At 49.3% G+C, this 14,339-nt stretch overlaps 1 protein-coding gene across 11 annotated transcripts in view; it reads right to left on the minus strand.

Annotated features, from left to right (window-relative positions):
• The window catches only part of WWC1 (WW and C2 domain containing 1), a 179,915-nt gene that overhangs the window by 40,268 nt on the left and 125,308 nt on the right, over positions 1-14,339 (minus strand). For all 11 annotated transcript variants that reach the window (XM_033180352.1, XM_033180351.1, XM_033180348.1 and 8 more), the window contains 3 exons: positions 6,737-6,826; positions 4,756-5,291; positions 410-518 (listed from right to left, as the gene is read on the minus strand). In XM_033180352.1, the coding sequence (XP_033036243.1) occupies positions 410-518; positions 4,756-5,291; positions 6,737-6,826 (735 nt within the window). The remainder of the gene's footprint in view (positions 1-409; positions 519-4,755; positions 5,292-6,736; positions 6,827-14,339) is intronic.

Here is a 14,339-nt window from a genome sequence, read left to right on the forward strand (position 1 = left end):
ATTGGGTCTCACTAGTTTGCCCAGGCTGGTCTCGAACTCCTGGTGTCAAGTGATCCTCCCATTGAAGCCTCCCAAGTAGCTGGGATTACAGACTCACACCACTATGCCCAGCTTGGACTCCTCTCTTAAGGTGCCTGGCCTTTCTCTAGTGCTTACTCCTTAGCCATACACCTTTTTCGTAGCTACCACAGAACTAGCACTCCCCTAAACTCGAAGCATCTCTAACCCCAGGAGAAGTTATGCTGTCTGTGCCTTGGTCTGCCAAGAGGAAGGTGGGGTCACACCTTCTTGGGGCTCCTCCCACACACTGTAGGGGCCAAAACCTAAGCCACCCCACAGGCCTAGGCTCTGGATATTCAGAGTTCATGGCTTACATGGCCACAAAGAGAGCCAGCACCCAGACACCCACCTCTGCACGGAAGCCTCGTACACACCACTGTCCCCAGCCACTGACTCGTCCGATACTGCAGCAGAGACACAGGCCACTTTCAGGCCACACCCCTGGGCCGTATTCACAGCTAGAGAAGGAAAATGGAAAGTCAGGTTCAGGAACCAGAAAACTGTCTTTGCAATTCCCAATTTTGTTTTGTTTTTGAGACAGGGTCTCACTCATCCAGGCTGGAGTACAGCGGCATGATCATGGCTCACTGCAGCCTCAACCACTCCGGGTTCTGGTGATCCTCCCACCTCCGCCTCCCAAGTACTGGAACTACAGGCATGTGCCACCAGACTCAGATAATTTTTAAATTATTATTATTTTGTTGCAGAGATGGGGTTTTGCCATATTGCCCAGGTTGGTCTTGAACTCCTGGTCTCAAGAAATCCTCCTGCTTTGGCCTTCCGAAGTGCTGGGATTACAGGCGTGAGCCACTGTAATCCCAACACTTTGGGATTTGGGGAGCCTGAACTCCCAATTTTGATACACTATCTATGGATGAAAGATGGTTCCACCAAATTCCAACCACCTCTAAACGCTAAAGCAAAAAAAAATTTTTTAAAGTTTGCTTTAGGGTGATGGAAGGAGTCACATGTGATTTTGTGTTTTACCATCCCAGGCTCTGGAGTCGAACTGCCTGGATTCAAATCCAGTTCCACCACTTACTGCTTCATGACCTTGAGATACTGACTTAATCCTATTAAGCCCCAGATGCCTCATTTGGAAAACTTGGATAATAATACCTACTTATTATTATCCAAGTTGAGAGGACTCAGTGAGACATTATAGGGGAAGTCCTTAATATAGAGATTGGTGCAGGCAGGCAAAGTGCTCTACACAACTCATTACAGCTATCCTTATTGCCACTACTGTTCCTATCACTGTGGATAGCTATACTTTCAATGGCAAAAACTGCAATTACTTTGCACCAACCTAATAGATCCATCCCTACCCACCTAGGGCAAAATAACAGCCCCTGGACTCTCAGGACAGAGAAGGGAGAGATTAAGCACCCGTTCTTCCACTGCCTATCCCTTTCCACTCCTAATTCAGCTCCTCCTCTTCCCTATCCTTAACAGGGGCCCTTGAAAGTCTCTGATCTGAGGCTCATAACTAAGCACTCAACACGTGCTGCACATTCCTTCCTTGCCCAAGTAATGAACACCCACGATATGCCAGGCCCATTGCCATGTTTGGAACTACAAAGATGAATAAGACAGTTCCTGCCCTCCTTGCAGGGGGGAAGGCCAGATCCAGATCTTACAATCTCACAGCTAACACCTCTGAGCACCTGGGGACAGACTGGAGAAGGGCAAGCATTGAGGGGCACAGAGTCCAGGGCATGGCAGGCTGGGGATGGCGATGGGTGACAAGACAGGTCTGGGAGACGGCAAGTGCTGGCGATGGGGAAGCCGAGCCTGCTGAGCCCGTGGAGACCTCCTGCTTTCAGACCCACGCATCTCCACCCTCCACTAAACCACTTAAGGAGATTAATTTGTCTGCTGACCGAACAGCAGCACTAATCACATAACCTGCTTAGCGTCTGAGCTCTGCCTGGCATTGCTCGCTGTAGGGAAGGCTTCTGGAGATGGCATGAAGGAAATGCCATCCCAAGACCTGTGTGTACCCAGCCTAATGTGCTGTCTTAGGCCCACAAGCCCCAAGGACACTGTTGGGGAGGGAGAGAAGGGGGTCACTTCACAGGACATAGCTGGGGTCTGAGTGTCCTGACTTGGCTTAATATTGCCATTAGAGGCACGCTCCTTGAGCCTCGTTAGAGATTCCACCTGTACCCCCTCCTCTCCAGGGAACAATTTTCTGAAGCTTGCCACCTGCTATAGTAGGGCGCTTGCTTTTATTTTGAGAGCACTCAGCAAGACTCCCTTCCTGATGAGTGAAATCCAGGGATCTCCTGGCTCCTCTTCTAAGGAAACCACCGGCACTCAAAGCCTTTGTTAACAAGGAAACCTCATTTCCCTACCGTGCTCCCCCTGGCCCTTGCACACAAATGGACAATTCTGGGCACAGCAGCAGCACTCCTGCCCATGCCTGGAGCCACAAGGCTAATATGGGTCTGGCTGCTTCTAGCTGGCCTCACCTGGAGCCAGGAACACAAGCTTTTTGTAGACAGAACTCGGCACATGGATAATAGTGTGCATTCTGAGCAGGCGGTCCTTGTGCCAGTTCTGGTCTTGCCATTTCACTCTGTGGGACTAACCTCAGACGAGTCTTTTAACCTCACTGTGCCTCACTTTTTTCATCTTTAAGACGGGGATAAAAGGGACAGGGCTTGGTGGTTCACGCCTGTAATCCCAGCACTTTGGGAGGCCAAGACGGATCAACTGAGGTCAGGAGTTCAAGACCAGCCTGGTCAACATGGTGAAAGCCCGTTTTTACTAAAAATACAAAAAATTAGCCAGGCATGGTGGCGTGCACCTGTAATCCCAGCTACTTGGTAGGCCGAGGCAGGAGAATCGCTTGAACCCAGGAGGTGGAGGTTGCAGTGAGCCAGGATGGCGCCACTGCACTCCAGCCTGGGTTACAGAGTGACACTCCATCTCAAAAAAAAAAAAAAAAAGAAAGAAAAAATCGCACCCACTTCCCAGAGGTGCTGTGAGGCTTAAATGAGTAAATATGCACAGAAGGACCTGAATCCTAAACACCTGTACTCTATATAGCATAGCTATGATTACTGTGAGCTATTATTACTGTGGCCAGGAAAGCCGAGGCCCAGGTGAGTTTACTGAGCACCCTACTCAGTCCTGACCTTCACACCCAGAGCCAGATGGGGTTGGTGGGGCCCCAAGTACCAGGAGTTGTCATGAATGTGCATGCTGAACTGCCTCTCAGCCTAAGGCATGACAATAAAGGGGTTGGGTTCTGGGGCCAGAAAGACTCAGGTTCCTATGCCTGCTTCCTCGCTTGCTGGCTGGGTGACCTAAGGCAAGTGACATCACCTCTCTGATCTCCAATTCCTCATCAGTGAAATGGACAGAATAGAAATAACCAATTTCACCATATATTAAGCACATTGCCCAACTCATAATACATCCCCAATATAAGTTAACTATTATGATTTATTATGTGGTTGCTGCTAAAGATAAAAAGGTTTTCTCCTAATAAATCTTAGCTGTCAATGTCAGCATCATCTTCTGTTTTGAAGATTCCAACTTAAATCCCGACCAACATCCACCAAAGTGTTCTTTCTGACCCCATGCAGAATGAATGGGAGTCAGCTCATATCATTACCAGCTTCAAACAGTCACATGGGTCCCCAGTGCAATTAGGATAAAATCCAAACTCCTTAGCATAGCCCACCAGGCCTTTCAGGATCTGGACTGTGCCTAGTTCTCCAGCCTTGTTGGTAACCCCTACCTCTGACTCACGGCTTCCTGGCTCCCCTTCTATTTCCTTGCTCTGACCTCAGAGATTTTGCTCTTGCTTTTCTCAAGGCTGGCTCCATCTCACCATTCGAGATACCCTCAAATGTCATCTTCTTTCACAACCCAAGCTGCCCCGGCAGTCCCACCTCCAACCTGAAAGCCTGGATCACATTCCCTGTTTTATTTCCTTTGTAGTACTTGTTTGGTTGCAGGTTCATTCCCTGTGCCTCCATCTGAACATAAGCTTCATGAGAACAGGGACCCTGTGTGTCTTCAACACAGAATCCTTAGTGACCAAACCAGTGCCTGACACACAGAATATCTGTTGAATGAATGGATAGATGAATCCATGTATATCCATTAGCACAGGATGACCTGACACGCAGTTTTTTTTTTTTTTTTTTTGAGACGGACTCTCGCTCTGTCGCCCAGCCTGGAGTGCAGTGGCCGGATCTCGGCTCACTGCAAGCTCCGCCTCCCGGGTTCACGCCATTCTCCTGCCTCAGCCTCCCGAGTAGCTGGGACTACAGGCGCCCGCCACCGCGCCCGGCTAGTTTTTTGTATTTTTTAGTAGAGACGGGGTTTCGCCGTGTTAGCTAGGTTGGTCTCGATCTCCTGACCTCGCGATCCACCCGTCTTGGCCTCCCAAAGTGCTGGGATTACAGGCTTGAGCCACCACGCCCGGCCGACACTTAGTTTTATAAGGTGCTAAATGTCTGTTGGAGGACAGAATCTACTACCAAAAACCCTTCGCACAGGACCTCAAAAATACTGAGTTAATAAATATCCCACTGAATAAATATACTTGCCATACAAAGACCCAGCACACAGAAACCAATCAGTAAATATAGACTAGAATGATCACTGGGGGTTCTGAACACACAGTATTTCTTTCCCTCTTCCCGGTTCCCACCCTCTGGGCATGGTGCTCTCTACCTTGGCCCAGCTGCTTGCCCTCCGTTCCTGGTTCCTCCAGCCGGTATCTTTCTTGGGTGCTGTTACCAAGGCTCAGTTCACAAAGAGTGGCACTCAGCTCCGGGTCTTCAAACTCCAGGGAGTTGAGGAAAGCATCACCAGCCAGGAGGGGGTCAGCCATGAGAGGGGAACAGGGTGGGGAGGGGGAGGAGAGAGAGGAACGTGGGGACAGGGAGGTCATGGACTTCGGGGTGCCAGACAGGGAACGCAGAGCCTGCAGGCGGCCACCTCCCTCTGCCTTCTGGGTCTTGGCCACCTCGTCCTCATGGATGGTGGTGATGCAGCCCGAGGGCCGGAAGCCGGTGGCCCCCTCCAGGAGCAGAAACTCCACCTTGCTCTGCAGCTCTGAGTCCAGCTGCTCAAAGGGGTCATAGTAGAGGTCAGTGAAGCTGGCTGAAGTGGAGGAGTCCAGGCTGGATGCAACCAGGGAGCCCCGGCTGGACGTGAGGGATCCGGGGCTGCTGCCTGAGGACAGGGACTGCATGCTGCTTGAGAGACTGGGATACCGGGAGGGGAAGGACAGTGAGATGCACACAGTGAAGTGGGCCCCTGAGACCCTCTGCTGGGCTCTGGAAAGCACCATGATCTCACTAGACTTGCTTGGCAATCTCTAGGCAAGCTTGGAAATGCTTGGCAATTCCCTTCACCCCCATTTCATGGAAAACTGATACCCCAAGAAGGCCATATAATCAAGACATGGCAGAGCTGGGCTTTGGACTCAAGTTAGCTGCCTTAAAAGTTCAGTTTTTCCTCTAGATCTGTTTCCCAAAGCTCCAATTGGCTACATTGCATTTGTGTATTTTTTCATAGTTGAATCCACTATGAAATAAAAATTTCTTAATGTCTTTCTTGAAATCAACTCACTTTTTTTTTTTTTTTGGAGATGGAGTCTCGCTCTGTCGCCCAAGCTGGAGTACAGTGGCACGATCTCGGCTCACTGCAACCTCCGCCTCCTGGGTTTAAGCAATTCTCCTGCCTCAGCCTCCTGAGTATCTGAGACTATAGGTGCCCACCACCATACCTGGCTAATTTTTTGTATTTTAGTAGAGACGGGGTTTTACCATGTTGCCCAGGTTAGTCTCAAATGCCTGAGCTCAGGCAACCCACCCGCCTCGGCCTCCCAAAGTGGTAGGATTACAGGTGTGAGCCACTGCGCCCACCCCAACTCACTGTTTTAATATTTTAAAACATCTATCTTAAAAGAAAACTTTACATCCTAAGTGTAATTTGAAAAGCAGTATCACTTACTACAAAGAGAAGGCCACCATTAGAAAAAAATCTAATGAAACAAAATGTTGTTATTAGATTCCAGTGACGCACTGTTGTTTATGGAGGCCCAGGCCTGAGGCTACTTTCTCTGCGTTGTACAGGCAGGTGGCAGTGTGAGTTTCCTAAGTCTTTTTTTTTCTTTTTGGAGACAAGGTCTGGCTCAGTTACCCAGGCTGGAGTGCAGTGGCACGATCTCGGCTCACGGTAAGCATCCTCCCAGGCTCAAGTCATCCTCCCACCTCAGCCTTCCGAGTAGCTGGGACCACAGGCATGCACTGCCACACCCAGCTAATTTCGTAGTTTTAGCAGAAATGGGGTTTCGCCATGTTGCCCAGGCTGGTTTCAAACTTCTGAGCTCAAGCGATCCACCCACCTTGGCCTCGCAAAGTGCTGGGATCACAGGTGTGAGCCATGACACCCAGCCGAGTCTCCTAAGACTTCCTAGTACCTGCCTGGGGCCTTCTTTGTGCTATCCGTCCGGAGAGGTCAAGACCCCTATTCCTAGCCACACCAGGCCACGCCCGAGTCTGCTGACAATCCACTTGCTGTGCTTCTAAACGTCCACACTCAAGCCACGGAGGACAAGCGAAGGGTAGAGCCTGGGCTAGGACACTGGGGACACCCATGTCTGGCCATGCCCAGGGGATCAGTGGCCTCACCGCCCACCACTCACCTTTTCAGCTGAGAGTGCAGAGTTGCCACCTGCCGAGTGGCTTCCTCCAGTTCTCTCACCAGCTGGTTCCTCTTACTGTTTAACTTTAACCTGGAGGGAGAGAAAGCATGAGAGGGATGCCCTGAAAGGAAGCACAGGCATGCACTCTTACCCATGTACACCCAGACCCACAGGCACAAGAACGTTCTGCAAGCATTTGACCATGGCAACCAGGGAGCTAGAGCATCCACATACATTATAATCCTATGATAACTGCAGTATCACTCACCCACTATATATATATCAGGCACTCTGCTAGGAACCTTAGGACACTGCCTTAATTCAGTCACACAATAATGGTGCATAGTAAGAATGATTTCTACCACTTTACATAAGAGGAAATCGAGGCCCTTAGAGTTGTATAATTTACCTAAAGCTGTGGAATTAGTGGCAGAATTAGGATTTCACCCAACCATACCCTCCTTCTCTTCCTTCCTCCCTCTTTCATCTCATATTTACTGAGTGCCCATTTTGTACTGGACCCTTCCCATGGCACTGGGGATAAAGTAGTGAGTGAGCACAGTAGGACTTGTTTCTGTTCTGATGGGGCTTACACTCTACTGGGGAGAACCGATATTAAATAAATACTCAAATACCTAATTAGCATAGTGTATGACAAGGTCCATGAAGAAAAAGTACACAAAGGTAGAAAAGAACACAAAAGGAGAGGCCCAATTTGAGCTGGCAGGTAAGCCTTTTCCAGCCAAGTGAGTCTGTGGCTGAGACTGGCAGTGTGTACCCCGCCCTGTCCCTGGACCATTTGCCCAGCCTTCCCTGCAGCCGGGTGGGCAGGGCATATGACCAAGTTCTGACCAATGGGATATGAGCACAAGTAGTTAAGAAAAGTGGGTGTGTTTTCTTCACTGTCTCCTGCATGGACTCTCGTGGACTCAAAGGGGGAGGTGTCACACATGGAAAGAGTCTGGGTTCCTGAATGACCACATGGAAGGCTGCCTGTTAACCGGACATACCCAATTAGACATTATACGAACAAGAAATAAGCCTGTTGTGTGAAGCCACAGAGACTTTGGGGGCTATTTCTTGCAGCAGTTAGATTCCTGACTAGTAGAGAAATTTAAGGGTGGATAATGGACAGCAGTTTGCTAGGAAAAGTGCAGGAGGAAAGAACATTCCAAGTGGGGGCTTTAGCAGAGACCTTGTCATCTTGAGGTCACCATGGCTGTGGGGAGGACAATGGGCAGGAGGCTGAAGACTGAACACAGGAAGGGTGGCTGTGAGGTGTAACCGAGATGGGGGAGGCTTGAGCAATGCAGAGACAGAGACAGTGCCTAGGCCGCAGGAGCGGGTGAGGCTGAGGGAGTAAATGGGAAAGACTCTGTGGTTACTGCTATGAGCACCCAAGTGGACCTGCAGATGGCATCTGCTAAGAGGAGAAGGCTGAGGCAGGGGAACCCGGGGGACGAGAAGAGCTCTATTATGGATATGTGGGTATGAATGCTGAACAGGTGGGCTGCTATGAAGGTCAGGGGGGCGGTCCCTATCAGATGGATCACCACCTGAATGAGATTACCATCTGCTCTGGTTTGATTTTTGTTCCCCTGAAATCCTACTCTGAAGTCCTAAGCCCCAGTACCTCCGAATGTGATTGTATTTGGAGATAGGGCTTTTAAGGAGTAATTAAGGTAAAATGAGGTCAGTAGGGCAAACTCTAATCCAGTATGACTGGTGTCCTTCTAAGAGGAGATTAGGGCACAGGCACGGGGGAAGACCATGTGAAACGGAGGGAGGAGGAGGCCATCTACAAACCAAGGGAAGAGACCTCAGAAGAAAGCAACCCCGCTGACATCTGATCTTGGACTTTTACCTTCCAGACTGTGAGAAAATAAATGTCCACTGTTTAAGTCACCCAGTCAGTCTGTGGTACGTTGTTATGGCAGCCTTAGCAGACTCATGCACCATCTTAGGGCAAAATACAGAATCGAAAACAAGGGAAGGTCTAGGACCAAGCTCTGAGTACATACAACATTCCAAGGTTGGGTAGACTGGCAACAGTCAGCAAAGGAGCTGGAGAGAATGGGACCAGAGAGTCGAGAGAAGTTAGTGGATGTGATGGAATGTCACAGAACCAGAAGCAAAGATTTTCACCCAGGCATGCCTGACACCAAAGCCCAATTCAGTAAACTATCTCCCTGGAGGCAAATCCTTCTGTTTGGAAGAGACCTCTGGCTTTAGGACCATATGTCAGCCCCCACCTCTCCTGAAATCCCCCATGGAGGGCAGCTTGGGTGGACTCCAGGTGTCTTTGTCCCTGGAATGGCTCTCCAACCCCTGGAGTGGGTCCACTACAAAATAAAGGACCCTATCAAATAAGCCCGTGCCCTCACAAACTCATGACCTGGGCTGCTCTCGTCTGTCTACTAGACTAGTCTTTCTCAGCTTATGGCCCACAGACTATCTGCATCAGAAAGTGGGGAGTGCTTATTGAAATGCACATTCCTGGGCCCTACTCTGACCTGCTGAATCAAGAAGCCCAGGGGTAGGGCCCAGAAATCTCTCCTTTCATTAAGCCTCCCAGGTGATCTTTAGGCACACCAAGGTTTGCAAGCTGCCGCACTGTAGGGAGATGGCAGAGAGGCAGAGGCTGTGTCTTGCTCACTCAGCACCTAGCACCTAGTATACTGCCCACCATGTAGACAGGCTCAATATTTGCTGAATAGATGACTTTTTCTCCAGATGAAGCAGGCAGAGTTTATGAGCTCTGCTGAAACACCTGCATGTTATTATACATTCCATGGACAGGTGTGTACCACTGTTGGCCTCCATCCCCTCATGTCAACCTGCTGAAGAGGGGATGACTGACTAGCTGGTCCCTGGACTGGGAAGTGAACCTAGAAAGGGCTCATTTCCATGGAAAAGCCAAGTCATGCCATCCATCTACCCACACACCCAAGCCCCCAGCATACGCCCTGCAGTAAAGACCAGAGCTTGCTCTAGACACAATGGAAAAGTGTTGAGGGGTGGGTCGGGCTTGTTACTGGGCAACTGAATCTGTGAAATTACAGAAAAGACAACAGGAGCAGCAGGCAGAGTGGCCTTGGCATGGTTTTTGGTCAGCTCAGTCCCTGGCACTGTTCTTCTAGAGTCCTGCCTGAGGCTGGGGTGGGGGTGCAGAGTGGGTTGACAGACAGAACCCGTAATGAATAAAATCCTTGACTTTCAACAGAATGAACAAGGCTGTGGAATCTCTTGACCCAGTATAAAAGGAAAGCTCAGGAACAGTTGAGGTCCAGGATCAAGGAGCTCATCATTTTTACCTTGGTTTTCCTCTTCTCTGTGGGAGAAAAGCCACAGAGGTGTGGGCTGGGAGCAAATGTGGGTCCCCAATGAAGCCTCAACAGGATGATGAGGGGTCTGCAATGCACAGGTGCCGAGGCCACCTCCCAGTGGCGTTGGGTTTTGCAGGATAGATGGCACACATGTGTGATGCCTGGCACACGCTGGGAGGCCAAGAACGCATCAAGCATGGAGGCAGGCAGAGGATCCAGAAGGTGGGGCTGGAGTCCCCACAAGCTGTAGCTCAGCACCTTGGGTGGTGGTTAAAAATGTAAGAACCTGGGCTGCATCTCAGGCCAGAAGAATCGGTCCCTGGGGTGGGGCCAGGGAGCCCGTGCACTAATGAGCATCCTGCATGACTGCACACCAGCTCTGGGGAGCAGTGGGGAAGGCCCTCGGGAAGGAGGGGGAGGCAGAGGGTAGGATGAGGTTTGTTCGGATGCCTGTGAGTCTGACTGATTTGTGAGCGGGGTTTGGCAGGTCCTGCAGTCAGCCTCTCCTGGATGTGTCTATTCCTGTCCTCAAAGGCACCTTGAATGCGAGGCTGTCGTGTAAAGATGAGGAGCATAATAATCTCATTTTGAGAGAGAGAGAATAGAGAAAGAGGAGCGAGGGGAGAAAGAGAGAAACAGAGACACTAAAAATAAAGATACACACACGAGAGAAACAAAGAGAGAAGGGAAACAGAATACCAGAGTCAGAAGGATGAACACAGACAGACACACATGGAGCTGGAAGGAAACAGCTGCAGACACAAAGACAGCTGGGGCGGCTTTCCAGTCTCCCCACTGTGGGAGACCCACAGCCATGAGCATGGTATGCCATTCCTGTGGGCTTCCTCCTTAGACTCCTTTTAGGGCACACGTGGCTGCCTGCCTGCATGCGCTCCAGCTTCCCTACCACTGCATTTGCCCCAAGTACTCTCCTACCAGGCCCTCCAAGCTGCCCGCTCAGCAGCTGCAGTGGAGTGGAGGTTCTGGCCTCCCTGCACTAGCTATGTGAACTCACTACTCCGGAGGAGCCAGCAGACCTTTGAAAGATGGGGTTGAAGGTACAACAGAAGGCCTTCTGAGTGGCAAGCACCCTAAAGTGAGCACAGCCTCTGGGGCTAGCAAACCTGTGGTCTTCTAATCCCAGCTCTGGCAATTAGGGATCTCGGGTGAGCCTCATCTTTCCTCATTTGTAAAATGGGGATTAACCTCAGGGTTCCTGGGAGGTTTAAATGAGATTTTAAAGGCTACCGCCTGGCACAGGATGGGAGCTTCTACATGTGGTATATCTTAGGGGTTCCTAAGAGCCTCCAATTCGAGTTTCAAGAAACCAACAATTTTACAGAAGGGAAGAGCCTGGTCTAACTGCCTGCCTTCAGACCATACATGTATTTAATGTAATTACAGTAAATCCTCAACATTGTAGATAGGTTCTTGCTAACTGCAACGTTAAGTAAAATGATGTACATCAAGTTATCAAATAATGTCATTTTTTAATAAAGTTGAGGGGGCGGAGCAAGATGGCCGAATAGGAACAGCTCCAGTCTCCAACTCCCAGCGTGAGCGACACAGAAGACCGGTGATTTCTGCATTTTCAACTGAGGTACTGGGGTCATCTCTCTAGGGAGTGCCGGACAATCGGTGCGGGTCAGCTGCTGCAGCCTGACCAGCGTGAGCTGAAGCAGGGCGAGGCATCGCCTCACCTGGAAGCGCAAGGGGGAAGGGAATCCCTTTTCCTAGCCAGGGAACTGAGACACACAACACCTGGAAAATCGGGTAACTCCCACCCCAATACTGCGCTTTAAGGAACAGGCACACCAGGAGAATATATCCCACACCTGGCCGGAGGGTCCCACGCCCACGGAGCCTCCCTCACTGCTAACACAGCGTCTGCGGCGATCTATCCGCAAGGCAGCAGCGAGGCTGGGGGAGGGGCGCCCGCCATTGCTGAGGCTTAAGTAGGTAAACAAAGCCGCTGGGAAGCTCGAACTGGGTGGAGTCACAGCAGCTCAAGGAAGCCTGCCTGTCTCTGTAGACTCTACCTCTGCGGACAGCGCACAGCTGCAGTCCATTAGGGGAAAGAGCGGGGCGGTGCAGACGCGAACGACTCTGTCTGACAGCTTTGGGGAGAGCGAGGATCTCCTAACGCGGAGGTTGAGATCTGAGAACGGACAGACTGCCTGCTCAGTGGGTCCCTGACCCCTGAGTAGCCTAGCTGGGAGACATCCCCCACTAGGGGCAGTCTGACACCCCACACCTCACAGGGTGGCGTCACCCCTGAGAGGAAATTCCAAAGAAAGAATCAGACAGGTACACTCGCTGTTCAGCAATATTCTCTCTTCGGCAACCTCTGCTGCTGATACCCAGGCAAACAGGGTCTGGAGTGGACCTCAAGCAATCTCCAACAGACCAACAGACAGTCCTTCTGACTGTCAGACGGAAAACTATCAAACAGGAAGGACACCTATACCAAAACCCCATCAGTACGTCACCATCATCAAAGTCCAGAGACAGAGAAAACCACAAAGATGGGAAGAAGCAGGGCAGAAAAGCTGGAAATTCAAAAAATAAGAGCGCATCTCCCCCTGCAAAGGAGCGCAGCCCATCACCAGCAACGGATCAAAGCTGGTCAGAGAATGACTTTGACGAGATGAGAGAAGAAGGCTTCAGTCCATCAAACTCTCAGAGCTAAAGGAGGAATTACGTACTCAGCGCAAAGAAACTAAAAATCTTGAAAAAAAGTGGAAGAATTGACAGCTAGACTAATTAATGCAGAGAAGATCATAAACGAAATGACAGAGATGAAAACCATGACACGAGAAATACGTGACAAATGCACAAGCTTCAGTAACCGACTCGATCAACTGGAAGAAAGAGTATCAGCGATTGAGGATCAAATGAATGAAATGAAGCGAGAAGAGAAACCAAAAGAAAAAAGAAGAAAAAGAAATGAACAAAGCCTGCAAGAAGTATGGGATTATGTAAAAAGACCAAATCTACGTCTGATTGGGGTGCCTGAAAGTGAGGGGGAAAATGGAACCAAGTTGGAAAACACTCTTCAGGATATCATCCAGGAGAACTTCCCCAACCTAGTAGGGCAGGCCAACATTCAAATTCAGGAAATACAGAGAACGCCACAAAGATACTCCTCCAGAAGAGCAACTCCAAGACACATAATTGCCAGATTCACCAAAGTTGAAATGAAGGAAAAAATCTTAAGGGCAGCCAGAGAGAAAGGTCGGGTTACCCACAAAGGGAAGCCCATCAGATAACAGCAGACCTCTCGGCAGAAACTCTACAAAGAAGAGAGTGGGGGCCAATATTCAACGTTCTTAAAGAAAAGAATTTTCAACCAGAATTTCATATCCAGCCAAACTAAGCTTCATCAGTGAAGGAGAAATAAAATCCTTTACAGATAAGCAAATGCTTAGAGATTTTGTCACCACCAGGCCTGCCTTACAAGAGACCCTGAAGGAAGCCCTAAACATGGAAAGGAACAACCGGTACCAGCCATTGCAAAAACATGCCAAAATGTAAAGACCATCGAGGCTAGGAAGAAACTGCATCAACTAACGAGCAAAATAACCAGTTAATATCATAATGACAGGATCAAGTTCACACATAACAATATTAACCTTAAATGTCAATGGACTAAATGCTCCAATTAAAAGACACAGACTGGCAAACTGGATAAAGAGTCAAGACCCATCAGTCTGCTGTATTCAGGAGACCCATCTCACATGCAGAGACATACATAGGCTCAAAATAAAGGGATGGAGGAAGATCTACCAAGCAAATGGAGAAAAAAAAAAAGCAGGGGTTGCAATCCTAGTCTCTGATAAAACAGACTTTAAACCATCAAAGATCAAAAGAGACAAAGAAGGCCATTACATAATGGTAAAGGGATCAATTCAACAGGAAGAGCTAACTCTCCTAAATATATATGCACCCAATACAGGAGCACCCAGATTCATAAAGCAAGTCCTTAGAGACCTACAAAGAGACTTAGACTCCCATACAATAATAATGGGAGACTTCAACACTCCACTGTCAACATTAGACAGATCAACGAGACAGAAAGTTAACAAGGATATCCAGAATGAACTCATCTCTGCACCAAGCGGACCTAATAGACATCTATAGAACTCTCCACCCCAATCAACAGAATATACATTCTTCTCAGCACCACATCGCACTTATTCCAAAATTGACCACATAATTGGAAGTAAAGCACTCCTCAGCAAATGTACAAGAACAGAAATTATAACAAACTGTCTCTC

Source organism: Trachypithecus francoisi, unplaced genomic scaffold, assembly GCF_009764315.1.
Source record: "Trachypithecus francoisi isolate TF-2019V2 unplaced genomic scaffold, Tfra_2.0 Lachesis_group2, whole genome shotgun sequence".
Lineage (NCBI taxonomy): Eukaryota > Metazoa > Chordata > Mammalia > Primates > Cercopithecidae > Trachypithecus > Trachypithecus francoisi.